General features: G+C 38.2%; 1 protein-coding gene across 5 annotated transcripts in view; it reads left to right on the plus strand.

Moving 5' to 3' along the window:
- The window catches only part of taf7 (TAF7 RNA polymerase II, TATA box binding protein (TBP)-associated factor), a 33540-nt gene extending 21237 nt beyond the window's left edge, over positions 1-12303 (plus strand). For 4 of the 5 annotated variants that reach the window (XM_039766021.1, XM_039766020.1, XM_039766023.1 and 1 more), the window contains 6 exons: positions 1184-1256; positions 1956-2069; positions 2321-2515; positions 2775-2887; positions 11246-11305; positions 12007-12303. In XM_039766021.1, the coding sequence (XP_039621955.1) occupies positions 1184-1256; positions 1956-2069; positions 2321-2515; positions 2775-2887; positions 11246-11305; positions 12007-12051 (600 nt within the window). In that variant the 3' untranslated portion in view covers positions 12052-12303. The remainder of the gene's footprint in view (positions 1-1183; positions 1257-1955; positions 2070-2320; positions 2516-2774; positions 2888-11245; positions 11306-12006) is intronic. The other variant, XM_039766022.1, reaches the window with a different exon arrangement.
- The last annotated feature ends 4857 nt before the right edge of the window (positions 12304-17160 follow it).

Raw genomic sequence — 17160 nt, forward strand, 5'->3', positions numbered from 1 at the left:
GCTTTATTTTTCCCCCAGTTTATTTTAAAGTATTTTTTACTAACATAACTTTAAAAAAGGTGCACTGCACAAAAAACGTTATGCTGTATTTTTTTCGTGTTTTATGTCAATAAAGAATGGACAGCACTTTTTCATGCACTAATTAATTATTTCAATGTGAAAGACTGTTCATGGACTACAGTGGCTGTATATTTTTGTCTACATTAATAAATTAAAAAACACTACTTGCTATTACTAAAAATATCACATAAAGGGTCTGGTATTTTCCTTGTGTAATTGTTATGCTTATAGAAATTGGTAGCAGGAAATACAATATTTCCATTTCAGAGAAAATCACAAGGCATATTCTGGAACAGTATGGATTAGTGTTTCTTGTTCATTCAGCTGTTCTCATTTGTTTCCAAAAATTGTATTACAATAGGTACTTTATTGTGTAAAACTAAAGGTTAAGTTGACTTTTCTGCAGTTATGGCGTTACTTAATTTTCTTTCTGAATTTATGGTAGAAGTAAAGCCTGCACCAATGTTAATTTGTGAGACTCCAAGCAGAACAATAGAACAGGACAACAATATAAATCTCTCAATATCTACTTTGCTGAAAGGTCCATTAGTTAAGATTGCATTGGTTTGAACATGTGCAGAGGAGAGATGCTGGGTATATTGGGAAAAGGATGTCAAGGATGGAGCTGGTAGGTAACACGAAAGAAAGGAAGGCATAAGAGAAGGTTTAGGGAAGTGGTGAGAGAGGACATGAAGTTGGTGGGTATAACAGAGCAAGATGCAGAGGACAGGAAAATATGGAAAAAGATGATCCACTGTGGCTAACGGGAGCAGCTGTGAGAAGAAGAAGCTGTTGAGATATCTATCTAATCTCTATCCCAATTTTCAATGACACCTAAAATTATTGAACATATCTATTAAGAAATTTTAAGGTATCCAATTTATTATAATAAAAGCTATAGCTTTCAGTATATCATCAAAATGCTATTTCATGTATGTTGGAGTTACTGCTGCAAAACTGAAATTATCTAAGAAATCAATTCCATTTGTAAAAATACAATACCATTAAACTTTATTTTAGTCCAGACTCCAGACATTTCTTTCTCCTTAGCCAATTTGGTTATTGCTGTTGAAGTGTAAGATGCTTTGAGTAAGAACCTTATTTTCTCCTTTTGTTGTTCTAGTATATTGAGTCTCCCGATGTGGAGAAAGAAGTAAAACGATTGCTAAGCACAGATTCTGAAGCTGTCAGTGTCCGTATCCTTTTCAGAACTTGTTTTAAAGACCTGCTTTTTGTTCCTTTGCCAAGAATAAAGAACATGGTAAATATGTTATAAGACCTAATCTGGATCCTGAGTGGGTTTATCGTGTGGTGGGTGTGGCAATTTGCTGTATCAGCATGTGCTCCCAACTTAATGAGCTAATAGGGAATATTAGGATTACCTATATATGTGTGAAAGTAAAATAATACAAAATACTAAATAATTAACAATAATAATAGTAATTTGATACAGCTTAAAAGCATTTCATCTTCTTTTTTTAAATCTCTCTTTTTTTTTTATTTCTCCAACCTCTTGATTTATTTTGAAGGTGACGTGGAGTGCAGTAAGTGGCATTGCCCCCTTACAGTGCTTGGGCCCTGATGCATGTTGTACAGTATGTTCTCCTTATGTTTACATGGGATACTCCACAATCTAAATTGGCTTTGCACACATGGGTGTGCCTTTTACTAGGAGGGCTTCTCCCACTGCTCTTGTTGCCTGTGCCATTTCTGTCAAATGATGTTGGTAGAATAGATTAAAAAAAATAATGAATAGAGGGTTTCTTTTGGTGTGTTTATTTAGGCATAATGTGATTGTCTATGGTTATTGTTATCAATTTATTCCCCTTTCTAAATATTCTTTGCTATGGATAATTTAGAAGATAGGCTATATTTTCCTTAACTTAGCTTTTAAGGGTGGGAAGTGATAGCTGAAGATGAGACGAAAGAAGCAGACAACCATGGATCACTTGCCAACCTAGATTCATCCCCTGGGACTTCTAGTCATAAAATTGGCCATGGTTCTTCTGGTATGTTGAGAAAATGGACAAAAGCCTTTCATATATTTAGTCACTTCCTATAAATTTATAAACTATTTTATTTGAATGTGCAGTATCAGGCATCCATTGTAAGTGTATAAAACAATTACTTTTCTATATGTATCTACTGCTATAATTAATGGTTGTGTATTATTTATTATTCTATAAAGACTGCTGTTTTAGACCTTAGCCTATAGATTCACCTGATCCTAAAGAATGACTTTTCTTTTTGGTGTTTTCAGTAGAACGAGATGAGCTTAGAGAAATTTTTAATGATATTAGTAGTAGCAGTGAAGATGAAGAGGATGAAGGCGATCGACATGAAGATGAAGATCTCAATATAATGGATACTGAAGAGGACCTGGAACGACAGCTGCATGAAAAACTTAATGAGTCAGATGGGCCAAGAGATGAAAGTGAAGGGAACAATCAGATAGGTATTTAAATATTTAATGGCACCCGAATAGTAAATTCTTTGCTTATTCAAAGGACAGTAATTGGCAATAAATTTCTATTTCCTTTAGGTTCTAAAGAACTTAATTATTTTGCATTATGTATAGAAGACACTGGTCAGTGAAAGGCACAAAAAATTTAGGAAGCAATCCAACTAAAATAACATTTTATTGTTTAACTTGCATTCCTAAACTATATTAAAAGAAACAAGCAGTAGTTTTACCTATTTTCATTTTACTGCAGTTTTGGAATATCAGATGCAGATTGAAAATCTAAAAGCAAAAATTCAGGAAACACAAGAGAAAAAGAAACAGCAAGAAGACCTAATTATGAAGGTGGAAAACCTGGCCCTCAAGGTAAGTTTGCAATTTTTAAACCATTAATCACTTAATGTTAGCTTATAATATGGTATATCAGTTTATTGCTTAAATAAGAAGCTTTCTGGCACATTTTTACCATTTTAAAATTTGCTTATTGAAGTACCTTCCATACTTGTAGTCATAAACTACCTCTGCATATCACTGGCTCGTGACAAGGGTCACTCCTTTAAGAAGGAGATGTTATGGCACCCTGGAATTAAGCTAGAAGGTCAAAAGGTCCTTTTCTCACCAAATGTGCTGGACAACCCCAGATAGAAACACACAGGGGCCACTGAGGGATAGAAAGAAGGGCCAAAACTTGTATACCTATAGGTACACTTTCTCAAGGTATGGGGAACTGTGACCATGTTTGTTCTTTTTAAGACAAGATTAAGAAGTACCAGAAATGTATGCTAGAACACTGCACATTTTTCCTGCTTGTTTTTCCTTAAGGAGTACTAGCAGTAATAATTATTGAGTTAGTATCACTCTTAAGCCCCTAGAAAACAATGAAGGTGTTTAAAATGGCCTAGAAAGCCTAGGGTCATCGCAAGTAACAAGTATGTGTGCTTAGTGGACTTTCTGTGTGGGACAATGTGCAAGCCATCCCGCTTGTTAGATAGTGGTTCTCAAACCACTGTTGGTTTGGCTAGACTGGGTTGATAGGGATCTGTGGTTTTGTGAGTTTATGGTTACATTTGTAGTTTGTTTTCTAATATAGTACCATGCCATCTGTGAAACCTTTGTAAAAATGCCAGGAGAAAAATTTAATGTGATCAAGATTACTGTTAGCAAGTGTGTGAGATATGGTCTGATGCTATAAAATATTAATTTATTTTTTTTGCTCTTGCAATGTTTTATTCATTAGAGGTTTAAAATTGTTTTTATATAACTCAGCTCTCTTACTGGCGTACAGAATTTAAAGCCAATAACAGATATAAACAGTTTGCTTACCGCTCTGTATTCCAGAGCTTTCTATAAAAGTTCAGTGATTTTTATATCTGAGGATTAGGAGTGCAATGGAAATGAGTTGGAGTTCATCTTGGTGTTCAAAAGAGACAGAGAGAGTTTGGGAACATGTGCTGATTACATCACGTTGCCACACCCATCACATGGCATGGATTGAGATCCAAGTGCAGCTGTGCAATGGGTGACACCTCAGCACCACACTGAACAGTGTGAGGTTTTTTTTACAGTGGCTTAAGTGCCAATCCTGCCACCAACCTCCAAGTTTTCCCTGCAAGTTGGAGGTCCTGCTTGCAGGGCTGGATGCAGATTAACGTCATATCCAGGATAGAGCAATTGCAGGTAAGGGCCTTGCTCAGGGGCCCAACGGAGTAGAAATATTTTTCAGTTAATTGTAGATCCTCATGGATAAGCCCATCTGTGGATAAAGCCAACTTTTCTTTTTTTAACTAAAATACTATGAAAAATGTGTCAACCGCAGATAAGCAAAATAAGAAAAGTTAAAATGAAATTGGTTCTGTAAAACAACATTAATTTTTAAAGTAATGAGTGATCTGACATAATTCTTATTTTATTATTACATTTGAATTTAAAAAAAAAAGTTGCCTGCTGCTGTCAGTGAAAAATTGTGCACTGAGTGTTTGGTGACAGCTGGTGAGGCAGTGTAGAGTGCAATCAAGTGAAAAAAATAAGTAAATAAAAATTCTAAGTATACATTTAACCCTGTGTCTGCTAAAGGATAAATGTAATACATAGATTAAAAGCAGCACTGAGTGTAAGGCAAGAAGCAAACATGGTCCACTTGTTCTTTGGGCACAATCACATAGCCAAGCAGAAGAGTGTGCTGCCTGCAATTTCATAGCAGAAACCTATAAATAAAGTGTCAGTTTAGTTTTAATCCAGCTATTTAGTATAGATACTGTATTTTGAACCCGTGTGATCTGGTTGTGCAATAGGTGCTTTTCATCTTGGGGATTGCAATTGGGTATCAAAAAAGGACTTGGATGTTATTTGCTTCACCCAAATAAAGGACTAAGCATATTTATGAAACAGTAAGATAAGTATAAAATTTGTCTGTGTTTCTGGTCAGTTTCTGTATATTGCTATATGAGTTCAAGGTTCAGTAACGTATGTTAACCAGTGAAATGTGCAGTTTTTTATGCAAGAGAAGAAGTAATGCAAAAATAATGTGATGTTTGTAATGAATTTTCTTTTTAACTATATAACATTTTTTAAGTAACAAGTAATATAACTTAGTTACTCTTAAAAGTAACATTCCCTAACACTTTTGGCACATGACAGGCTTTAACACTTTATCATACTTTTAATACTTTGAGTGCAATTGCGGTCCTGTTATTCAAACAAAGCAATTGTCTATTTTGGCATTTTTGCCTTTATGTAAAGTGTTCTTGAGGCTGATACGCATTCCTTGTCAGCTACACAGTTATCTAGTAAACATCATCAATTACGAACGGAGTCTCCAGCTTTTTAGCAGTGTTTATAAACTTTACTGATTTGTTTTAACTTTCGTTTACGTAAGGTCAGGTTGGGCAGCATGCACTGGTGCACCACGTTGCCGCACCCACTACACAACGAAACCGCTTGGGATCTTAGTTGGCAACCCCCCAGGCAGACATGCGGTCCAGTCCCATCCTCTGGAAATGGCCCTCTATCTGCTGCAGCCAGGTGTTACATGGGCATCCCCTTGGCCTGGTCCAGCCACTCGGGTCCTTAACAAAGACCCTCTGGGAATTGTGCCACATGGCCGCAATGCCATAACTGACACTCCTTCACAATGCAGGTAATGTGCCTCATTTGGGACTCCATGAGCAACTGCTCATTCGACACAAAGTCAAAACAGTGGTACCCAAGGATCCTCCAAACAGACACAGTACCAAAGGACTCCAGTCTTCGTCTCAGGTCACTGGATAAAGTCCAGGTCTCGCAACCATATAGCAAGACATGAAGCATCAATACTCTAATGACTTGGACCTTGGTCCTTTTGCATAAATATCGGGAGTGCCACACACCCCTTTCCAGCGAACTCATGACCCCCCATGCTCTCCCAATCCATCTACTGACTTCATAGGAGGAGTCACCAGAGACATAAATGTCACTGCCGAGGTAAGTAAACCTCTTGACAAGGTCAGCATTATCTCCGCAGACAGACACACTGCTGATGGCTGTGTCTAAGAGGTCATTAAAGGCCAAGCAAGCCCAGACACTCGGTCTTCTTGCTCAGTCTCTCGAGAGCCCCAATCAGAGCCTCCATTGACTCCGTGATAATCACAACATCATCAGCAAAGTCAAGATCAGTGAGTCTTTCTTCACCAACAGATACCCAACAGCTGCTAGACCCCACGACCTTGCCCAACACCCAGTCCATGCAAGCATTGAACAGAATAGAGGCATGAACACACCCCTGATGAACTTCAGAATCAAGTAAGAAAAGCACAGAGGTTCTGCCTCCACTCTGCACAACACTCACAGTACCAGTGTACAGACCAGCCATGATATCCAGCAACATTGAATGGATCCGAGAACCTTCATGATGTCCCATAGGGCAGCTCAATCAACAGATATGGGCAGTCCCAGGTCTGCGCACCTCAGAGAGTGCCGCCACTGAAATGTGGAGTTTAGACAGCTCCTCTGACAGCAGATTAAGATGATCATCATGCCGTAGAGATAAGACATTCCACGCGCCTACCCGGATTATCCACCTCAGATTGGGATCCGAGTGCTGCTGTGCAGTGGGTGACGCCTCAGTACCAGTTCTGATTCCCAACAGGCTTGACCCCATTGGCTCCCTGACAGTTTCGAGTCTTCTGAAGTTTTTTTTTTACGGTGGCTTGATTGCCAATCCGTCCACCATCCCCCTTAATTTCCCAGCAAATTGGAGGACTGCTCACAGGGCTGGATGCAGTTTAATGTCATACCCAGGACAAATTCTTTTATCTAATGTAAGTTTTTACATTTTCTTCAATTCCTAATTTAAAGGAACACGCCATCCAAAATCATTTTTTTTTAAATGTTACTCATCCCATGTAGTTTGTAGTGATTGCCGAGAAAAAACTTGCAGAGCAAGAGTAAATAATTGGAGTTTGTTGCAGTGTGCTATGAGCTTGGGATGGTCCGGTGCTGATCTGGTCTTATTTGTGGTAACAAGATTAACTTTCAAGTTTAGTGTTGTTGTCCAGAGCTGCGTATTAGTAGTGCACCAAGTGAAATCGCATTGTGCTTCTTATAGTTTAAGAACGAGATCAAGTTGCATACTAACTTGGACAACCTCATGAGAAGTATCAGTAGAGATAGTAAGGTGTGCATTGTTGCAAAATGAATTCCACATGCATCAGTCTATTATGGACATGAAAAAGCACTTACATGATATTAAATAATATTCAAACTATATTTTATATTTCTATTTGGATTGAAGTATAGTGTGATGCTGAATCTAATAATTTAAATCAATGCCACATAAAAAGACAAGCAATGCATGGAAATATGTATTTTGTGTAATATAAGAAATATAAAAATATGTACTGTGTAAACATACACTTAACCACTTGTCTTCATAAGTGCCTGAAATGGAAATCAATAAGTGCTGATACTCTGTTTTTTTGTTGGCTTCTTGGTTCTCCTTCCAATGCGCCACAGAGTTTTGATCACCATGATATAAGTACATTAGATGAGATGGCTTGTGGGTTGGAAGTCCCCTTGAAGGTCAGAGTGGGAGATGCCAGTATGGTGTTGTGTTCTGGCCCACTTCAAGCCCTGATTTTTCAGTTAAATACACAAAGTTGGTATCTAATTAAGAAATTCCTCAGCTGAAAGTGTGCACTTAAAGATGCTGCAAGTTTCTTCCATGCTGCATTTCTTAGTAGTTTTGTGTAGGTATCTTTGCAGGTATCCCCCAGATCTGATACAAGATCTTACAATATGTACCGTATACAGCATGTGCTCTACTGTAAAGTTTGCACTACAATGAGACATTCTTTATGAATACTATCCAGCCTCTGACTAGGCATTTTATGCACTTTGGGGACTGTTGGATTAATACTGTTATTAGGAAAAGCATGGTGCATAATAAATGACAACTCTTCTGTATTATCTAATTGAGAAACGAGTTACAGTCAGAGAGTTATGCTTCTGATATGATTCTGCTAATGTGTGCCTTGTATTTTCACTAATTTCCCTATAGGGATTTCAGGACTATTTCATACGCTGAAGTAAATGATGTTTAAATAAATATGTGGTCTTTTGCCAGCAGATAAGCCAAACCCAATTTTTAGGTCCTGTTTGGATTCTAACATTTTTGGTTTATCTGCGTGTATATAGAGTAGCATTTATGGGGGCATTATCATCCTTATATTCTCAAAGAAGAGAAATCATTGGACTTTAGAACCCTGTACCACTAAAGATCCCAAACACCAATCTTTAACAGCTGACAAAAACATGGGTGTGTTGAAGGCATAAACCAGTCCAACTGCAGAAATGACGACTTATTAGAAATTATTACATTTGGATTGTTAGTCAATTGTCAGTTAATTTCAGTTGCATCAGTTTATACTTTAGCCTTAAAAGCAATTTAATGAAGTCGTGTAAATGTTTATTTACTTGGTCACAGAGGTGTTCATTCTATTCTGTGGTATTGAGTTTTTATCCTGTTAAGTATTGGACTATCCATTGCAGAACATTTCACACTGCTTCTCATAGCCATGACTCTTTGTAAGAATTTTGCAATTTTTGTAACTTTTGTACTTGAATTTTGGGAACTGAGAATTTGACCATCAGAATATTTGCTCAATGTTTCTTTGAAAATTATCAGACTTGAAATTGTCACACCAATTTCATAGCTGAGTTATATTGTAAATCTGCAAGCAACAGCTGCATTTATAATTGGTAATTAGTTACTTCAAATTTAACTTACTTTTTCATGTGGTGTTTTTGTTTTTTTATATTTGTATCTGCTCATGTCTGCGTGGATTTTCTCTTGGTGCCTGGGCTTCCTCACACAGTCCAAAGACATGCAGATTAGGTAAATTGTTGTTGCATAATTGGCCCTGATATATGTGTTTATCCTCCGATGGGCTGGTGCCCTGTCCTGGGGATGTTCCTGCCTTGCACCCTGTGATTACCAGGGTAGACGGCTCAGCCCAGGATAAGTGGCTTAGGAGGATTAATGGATGGAGATTTATATAAAATTCAAAAACACCACATGAAAAAGAGCAAACATGTAAATGTGCATATTAATACAGTATGTATATGTAGTGTGTATACAGTAATCCCTCCTCAGGGTTGCATTCCAGAACCCTCCACGATAGGTGAAAATCCGCGAAGTAGAAATCATATGTTTTTATGGTTATTTTTATAATTTTAAGCCCTTATAAACTCTCCCACACTGTTTATAAATATTCCCCGCACAGTTATACAGCATAAACCCTTTGTATTCTCTTAGATATTAGGTAAAATTCATTGAAATTATGTATGTAAACACACTGCTTATATACAGTAAAACCTAAATATTATTTTAAAGATATCGAGCATTTCCGGTATCGCATATGTTACAGACATTACGATAGACAGGCCACCAGCAATAAATACATACAATGCAAGAAAAATTGTATACAGTAAATGTGTGTACAGTGACACTAAACATACGTACATGTACTAAGTACTGTAAGTAGAAAATTAATTATAGTTACTCACCAACAATGACACAACGACTTGTCCGATAACGATGAGTTTAATTTTACTGCACAACAAAGGAGAGCGCTACAAGCCTTCTAAAGGAGCCTCTTTAGGCAACTGTATAGCACCGCCGTTGTTCTTCTTCCGGCAGTCTTCAATCCAAATCCCTAAAGCAGATTCCATCCGGACTACTGCCTTATTATGTCCACTTACAACTCGTTTTGCGCCCTGGTTAAAAGGACACTGCGGCCGTAGATCTTATATTCTTTTCCTCCTTTTTAAATAAAAAGAATCGTGGACTCATTGATGCCGTAATGGCGTCCTACAGCGGTGTAGCTTTTCCCTTCCTTCAACATATCCAAAACGTTTACCTTTTTGGCAATCGTTAGCATCTTCCATTGACGCTTGGGCACGGCCCCTGAAGCAGTAGCAGGAGCAGAACGTTTTGGAGGCAGAATGAAGGGCTTGACTACGCACAAAGCTAAACACAAAAGTTAACTCTTTACACAGAGAAACACGTTGATGCTGAATGAGCGAGACAAGACTTCCTGGTTAACGCCGCGGAATTGAATTCGGCGCTCCGTCGCTGAGCCAGTCAGCACACAGGAACTTAACTGCATGCTCTGAGTGGTTAGCTTCTCAGCCATCCGCCAATAGCGTCCCTTGTATGAAATCAACTGGGCAAACCAACTGAGGAAGCAAATACCGGAAGTAAAAAGACCCATTGTCCGCAGAACCCGCGAAGCAGCGAAAAATTCGCGTTATATATTTAGATATGCTTACATATAAAATCCGCGATAGAGTGAAGCCGCGAAAGTCGAAGCGCAATATAGCGAGGGATTACTGTATACATATAGTATATGTATATAATATCAACTATATGAGTAATCAGAAATATTTTGATTAATTGAGAATATACAAAATAAAGTATGTGTTAAAAATCAATATAATTTTCTCCATAAATCGTGTTTTCCCTTTTCTGTGGCCCTCCTTTGCCTTCCCAGCATGCCAAAATGGCTGTTGCAGACCCAGCTCTGGGTTGGAAAGGGCAATGAAGTTTATACTGGTTAATGAACTGATTTTCATCCAGTAAAAGAGTGAAGTTTAGATTTCAAGTCAAAGTGAAATTAATTGCTATTTGTAATTGGATGCAGGTCAGCCTTGGCTTTTCACCAATTGAAACGGCAGTTTTCATATCAAAGTGATTAGAGTCACTATACAAATGGCTTTCTCTGTACCTGGCAGTATCAGCAGTCGGTAGAAGGCCATATTTTATTTTCTTATTTTTGCCAAAGGATCATACAGAATAACTAAGCAGAAATTAATACTTTATAGTTTTTACTTAAAATTTAATGCTCGTGTGTGTGTGTGTGTGAGAGAGAGAGAACTTTCAGTTAATTTTCAGAACTTGATAAGTTTAAAAAAAAAAGTTTTTCAGATTTTTCCCCGAATTGTAATAGAAACTATGTGACTCCAGTCCACATCAAACTTGGTGGGGAAAAAATAATCAGAACTTTAAATGTCACATTAGTCAATTTGTTTTAATGCTTCCTGTTAACTTAAATACAACCAAATCTAATATGAATTTGTTCAAGTTACCAGTGTACACATTATGGTTTTTATAATCAGATTTATTGTGATACATTTAACTTTGCACAAGTGAAATGAAACCTTTTTTTTTTTTTTTTTGCCCTTTTTTAGACACGCTTTCAGACGTTATTAGATGAAATAATTCTACAGGAGGAGAGGGAGATGGAACAGGTAAGGTTATCTTAGAACATTTTTTGTGCTGAATATTTTGGGTAATATACTAGAATATATAATCCATAGAATATATTAATAGACATTTTTTTAGTTTAAGTAATAATATTCTTTATATAGCATTTAGAATAGGGGAAGAAGGTATGGCTTTCATAATTTAAAAGGATACACTCTTTAATAGCAAATTGCATTTTTAATTATAATTAAAATGCATTGCAAATGATTCAGTTGTTGCACATGCATCACTAAAATACACTTGTTGGTTAATTTACATCTAAAAAGTGGCCTAAAATATATAAATTGTGGTATGGTAGAATAGACTAATTTTTCCTCATGACTCTGTTATAGAAAAATTGGTTTCAGAAAATGAATGGACTGATACATGTGAAGACAATAATTACAGTTCATACCATTTTAAGACTAGTGAAAACTGCAACGTATCTTAGATCTTTCTGAGGAAGCAGTGTTGAAAGTGTTTAGAACAGTACGTCTTCAAGGATCCAAAAATGTCAAGGCCAGGTTTAGATAGCTGGTGGTAAATAAAATAATCTTTTTATTCTGTAATAGAGAAATCAATAATTACTTCAAAGAATTAATTAAAGAATTGTTTGTTGCAGATTTATTCCTTATTTTTGTAATGATTCATCCACATCTGTAATCCTTTTATTTAGTTGTTGCATTTACCTTTTCTGTTTAAACAGCTGGCATCTCTACAAGAACAACTGGATTCACTGATTGAGAAGTAATCATCATTTCCTGAGATGAGCAGCAGAGCAAAGTGCCTGACAAGATGAATACTTGAAGCATTCAGTATTTTGTTCTTTTGCTCCCTGAAGAAACTGTCTTTTGCTTACAAAATATACTGGCTGAAATAATATTAGTGTACAGTATATCTATGTATAATATGCCCTTGTTTTTGTTTCGATACTGTCAGCATACTTTTTATGTTTATTAGATAAACAAAAGAGTGTTAAATAAACCTTTAATTAAAAACATCAGTGGGACTTATTATCTTTGGGCCCTAAAGGGAATAACTACATAGCTGAATAAATTAAGGGGGGGAGAAGCATGTTTCTTCATTATTTTCATGTTTTTAATTGTTAGCCCAGAGCCCAGTGTAGACATATTCAATTTATCAATGTATCATTCAGTTCAAGCCAACAAAATCAACTTTGAATGAAATGGATGATTACTGTTTATTGTTATAAACGTCTGTTCTGTTTGAAGAAAAAAAAAAAGTATTTATATACATCTGTAATGAGAATAAAGCAAAAAGAAACTGAAGAAGGTTTGGGCTTTATGGAAACCCCTTTTAGTTTCCAAGGTTTGAAAGACAAAAAAATTGCAAATGCCAGGGTCCTGTGCTCTTTGGAGGGCTGGGTTTTAAGGTTCATGCATCAGAGCTCTCTCCCTTGCTGAAGCTGGTTTCATAATTAACACAGACTTCCGATGCTGGGTTATTTATATTTTCAGGGACCAGAAGGGGAGGGGCTAGCAGCAGTGGGGCAGAAGTGTCATCAGGCTTCTTTCTGGGTCTTCTCCTCTACTCAATGGATGGAAGCAAAAACTGCGTTAGTAACTATGCAGCCTCTTTATTGTTCTCCCTGTTTTACCCTTCACCACAGTTCCCTTATTCTTGCTTGCTTGCATAACAGAAATTGTAAATTAATAACTGAGATTTCTTAATTACTTTCTCCTGAATACAAATGATTTCTTACATATAGATTACTATTTTATTTTACTTTTTTGTGTAATGTTGTTGAGGTAATGCTGCATTTTATAGGTGTACAGATGTTGTGGTCTGTAGGATGATGTTGGAGGCAAGAAGAGGAAGAGTGAGGGCAGAGCCAAGGATCAAATGGTGGAAGACTGCAAGGTTGAGTTTAGGGAGGAGGTGAGACAGGCACTGGGTGGCAGTGAAGAGTTACCAGACAGCTGAGAAACTACAGCAGATGTAGTAAGGGTGACATCTGGGAGGAGGAAAAGGAAACCTGGTGGTGGAATGAGGAAATACAGGAGAGTATACAGAGGAAGAGGATGGCAAAGAAGAAGTGGGATAGTCAGAGAGATGCAGAAAGTAGACAAGAGTACAAGGAGAAAGTGAAGAGAGAGGTAGCGAAGGCTAAAGAAAAGGCATATGATGAGTTGTATGAGAGGTTGGACACTAAGGAGGGAGAAAAAGAAAAGGTCCTGTACTGATTGGCTAGACAGAGGGACCAAGCTGAGAAAGATGTGCAGCAGATTAGGGTGATAAAGGATTAAGATGGAAACGTACTCGCAAGCGAGGAGAGTGTGTTGAGCAGATGGAAAGAGTACTTTGAGAGGCTTATGAATGAAGAGAACGAGATAGAGAAGAGGTTGGATGATGTGGAGATAGTGAATCAGGATGTGCAACGGATTACCAAGGAGGAAGTAAGGGCAGCTATGAAGAGGATGAAGAATAGAAAGGCCATTGGTCCATTGGAAGCATGAGGGTGTCTAGGAGAGATGGAAGTGGAGTTTTTAACCAGATTATTTAATGGAATCTTGGAAAGTGAGAGGATGCCTGAGGAATGGAGAAGAAGTGTACTGGTGCCGGTATTTAAGAATAAGGGGGATGTGCAGGACTGCAGTAACTACAGGGAAATAAAATTGATGAACCACAGCATGAAGTTATGGGAAAGAGTAGTGGAAGCTAGGTTAAGAAGTGAGGTGATGACTAGTGAGCAGCAGTATGGTTTCATACCAAGAAAGAGAACCACAGATGCAATGTTTGCTCCAAGGATGTTGATGGAGAAGTTTAGAGAAGGCCAGGAGTTGCATTGTGTCTTTGTGGACCTAGAGAAAGCATATGACAGGGTGCCTCGAGAAGAGCTGTGGTATTGTATGAGGAAGTCGGGAGTGGCAGAGAAATACGTAAGAGTTGTACAGGGTATGTACGAGGGAAGTGTGACAGTGGTGAGGTCAGCGGTAGGAGTAACAGATGCATTCAAGCTGGAGGCAGGATTACATCAGGGATCGACTCTGAGCCCTTTATTTGCAATGGTGATGGACAGGTTGACAGACAAGATTAGACAGGAGTCCCCATGGACTATGATGTTTGCTGATGACATTGTGATCTGTAGCGATAGTAGGGAGCAGGTTGAGGAGACCCTGGAGAGATGGAGCTATCCTCAAGAGAGGAGAAGAATGAAGATCAGTAGGAACAAGACAAAATACATGTGTGTAAATAAGAGGGAGGTCATTGGAATGGTGAGGATGCAGGGAGTAGAGTTGGTGAAGGTGGATGAGTTTAAATACTTGGGATAACAGTACAGAGTAATGGGGATTGTGGAAGAGAAGGGAAGAAGAGAGTGCAGGCAGGGTGGAATGGGTGGAGAAGAGTTTCAGGAGTGATTTGTGACAGACGGATATCAGCAAGAGTGAAAGAGAAGGTCTACAGGACTGTAGTGAGACCAGCTATGTTATATGGTTTGGAGACGGTGGCACTGACCAGAAAGCAGGAGACGGAGCTGGAGGTGGCAGAGTTAAAGATGCTAAGATTTGCACTGGGTGTGATGGTGGATAGGATTAGAAATGAGTACATTAGAGGGTCAGCTCGAGTTGGACAGTTGGGAGACAAAGTCAGAGAGGCGAGATTGCATTGGTTTGTACATGTGCAGAGGAGAGATGCTGGGTATATTGGGAAGATGCTAAAGATAGAGCTGCCAGGGAAGAGGAAAAGAGGAAGGCCTAAAAGAAGGTTTATGGATATGGTGAGAGAGGACATGCAGGTGATATGTGTAACAGTGGAAGATGCAGAGGACAGAAAGATATGGAAGAAGATGATCTGCTGTGGCAACCCCTAACGGGAGCAGCCGAAAGAAGAAGACAGTTCAACTTAATATTTTTTGGTCCTTGGTATTAACCCAAAAAATTCCAGATGATTCATATCGGGCAATGTTTTTTCTTGATTAGAAAAAAAATCTTTGTCTTAGTCTTCTTTGGAAGTTTCTGTTTGGCAGATTCAGAAAAGTAACTGATCAATTTTATTTACAGTACTCCTCATTTGATATAGTCGTAACATCAGTCTGTAACAGTGGCTCATGTTCACGTTAAACCTTGCTCTTTTTATAATAGTGTCTCAAAAATGCAATTCCTACAAATGAACTTCCATAATGATATTACAGAATTTTTCAAGGAACAGTCGCAGTGGTAGAAGGATGTGTGTACCTTACTGTGAAAGGTGGTTGGATGTTCAAGGTTTTGCTCACTGTTCCTTTTCTGAATCGAAGTAGTTTTTGTCCCAGTCTATATCATCCCAGATTATTTGTGGTGAGAAATTAAAACTTTGAAAGTTTCATATGAATGAGCTGAATCCAAGAAACTAAAGATCTTGCTGTAACTCATTATTGCATTAATTGTGTGCAGGGGTATACAAAAGTGTTCAATCCCCTTGAAAGTCATTATAATTTTCTGTATGACAAATGATTTGTGCACATATTTATCCATTCAGTATTTTTAATGGGAATTCTAATGCTGTAACAATACATTTCCAAAGTCAAAATAAATCACTTTCTGTAGGTATTTAACCAAAAAAGAAAACTCAGAAGTTAGTGTTTGCTTACGTATTTAAGCCCTGTACATTCATACTTTGTCGAGAACCCTTTTGCTGCAATAACAACATTAATTCTGTTGAGGGAAGTACTGTATGTGCCAATTTTGGACTTTGTTCAGGAATGATTCTTCGTCATTCTTTGTGGAAGAATGTATAAAGATCCTATAGTTTTGTGGGATGGCGCTTATGAACATCCATACATCCATTATCCAACCCGCTATATCCTACCTACAGGGTCACAGGGGTCTGCTGGAGCCATTCCCAGCCAACACAGGGCACAAGGCAGGAAACAAACCCCAGGCATGGCGCCAGCCCACCGCAGGGCATGCACAGACTATGGACAATTGCCAATGCACCTAACATGCATGTCTTTGGGCTGTTGGAGGAAACCCACACAGACACAGGGGGCTTGTGGACAGCAGTTTTCAAATAGGTTCACAGATTCTCAATAGAGTTAAGATCAGGGCTTTGACATGGCCATTCCAAAATATTCACTTTTCTGTTTTTGAGCCATTCCAGTGTCGCTTAGGCTCATTGTCATGTTGAAAGAGGAATCTTCTTCTGACCTATTGGTTCAAAGAAGACTGGAACAAGTTCTCCTACAATTTTGTGCGGTATTTGTGTCCATCCATTGTCCCTTTAACTCTGACAAGATTCCTAGTTCCAGCACATGAAATCACCTCCATAACATGATTATGCCACCATATTTCACCGCAGATATGGTGTCTCTTGAGGCATGAGCAGTGTTAGTGTTATGCCACACATACCTCTGAAGTCTTCCCAAAAAAGTTCTGTTTTGGTCATATGTGACAATAAAACCTTCTCCTACATCTTAACTGGGTCTTTCTCATGCCTTGTAGGAAATGCCATACGTGCTTTTATGTGGACCTTCTTAAGGAATTGCTGCTTTCTTGGTTCCATCCCATAAAGGCCTGTTTTATGGAGAGCTCTTGAAATTGTGGACTCATGCACCTTCAGTCCAGTTTCAGCCAAAGAGCACTGCAAACTTCTGAGAGTGACAGTTGGACATCTTGCTCTGATGTTCAGTTTTGAGGGACAGCTTGTTCTAGTAAGAGTCTGGGTGCTGTGATGAACCTTCCACTTTCTGATGGTGGCTCCAGCAGTGCTTAACGTGACATTCAAACTCTTCAGTATTTTTGTAGCCATTTCCTGCCTTGTGCATTTCAGTGACTTTGTTTCCCAAATCAGCAGAATGCTCCTTTGTCTTCATTTGTGTTGTGATTGCACAACAAAGACTATGGCCCTTACAAAGGGTGTT

Source organism: Polypterus senegalus, chromosome 10 (genome assembly GCF_016835505.1).
Source record: "Polypterus senegalus isolate Bchr_013 chromosome 10, ASM1683550v1, whole genome shotgun sequence".
NCBI lineage: Eukaryota > Metazoa > Chordata > Cladistia > Polypteriformes > Polypteridae > Polypterus > Polypterus senegalus.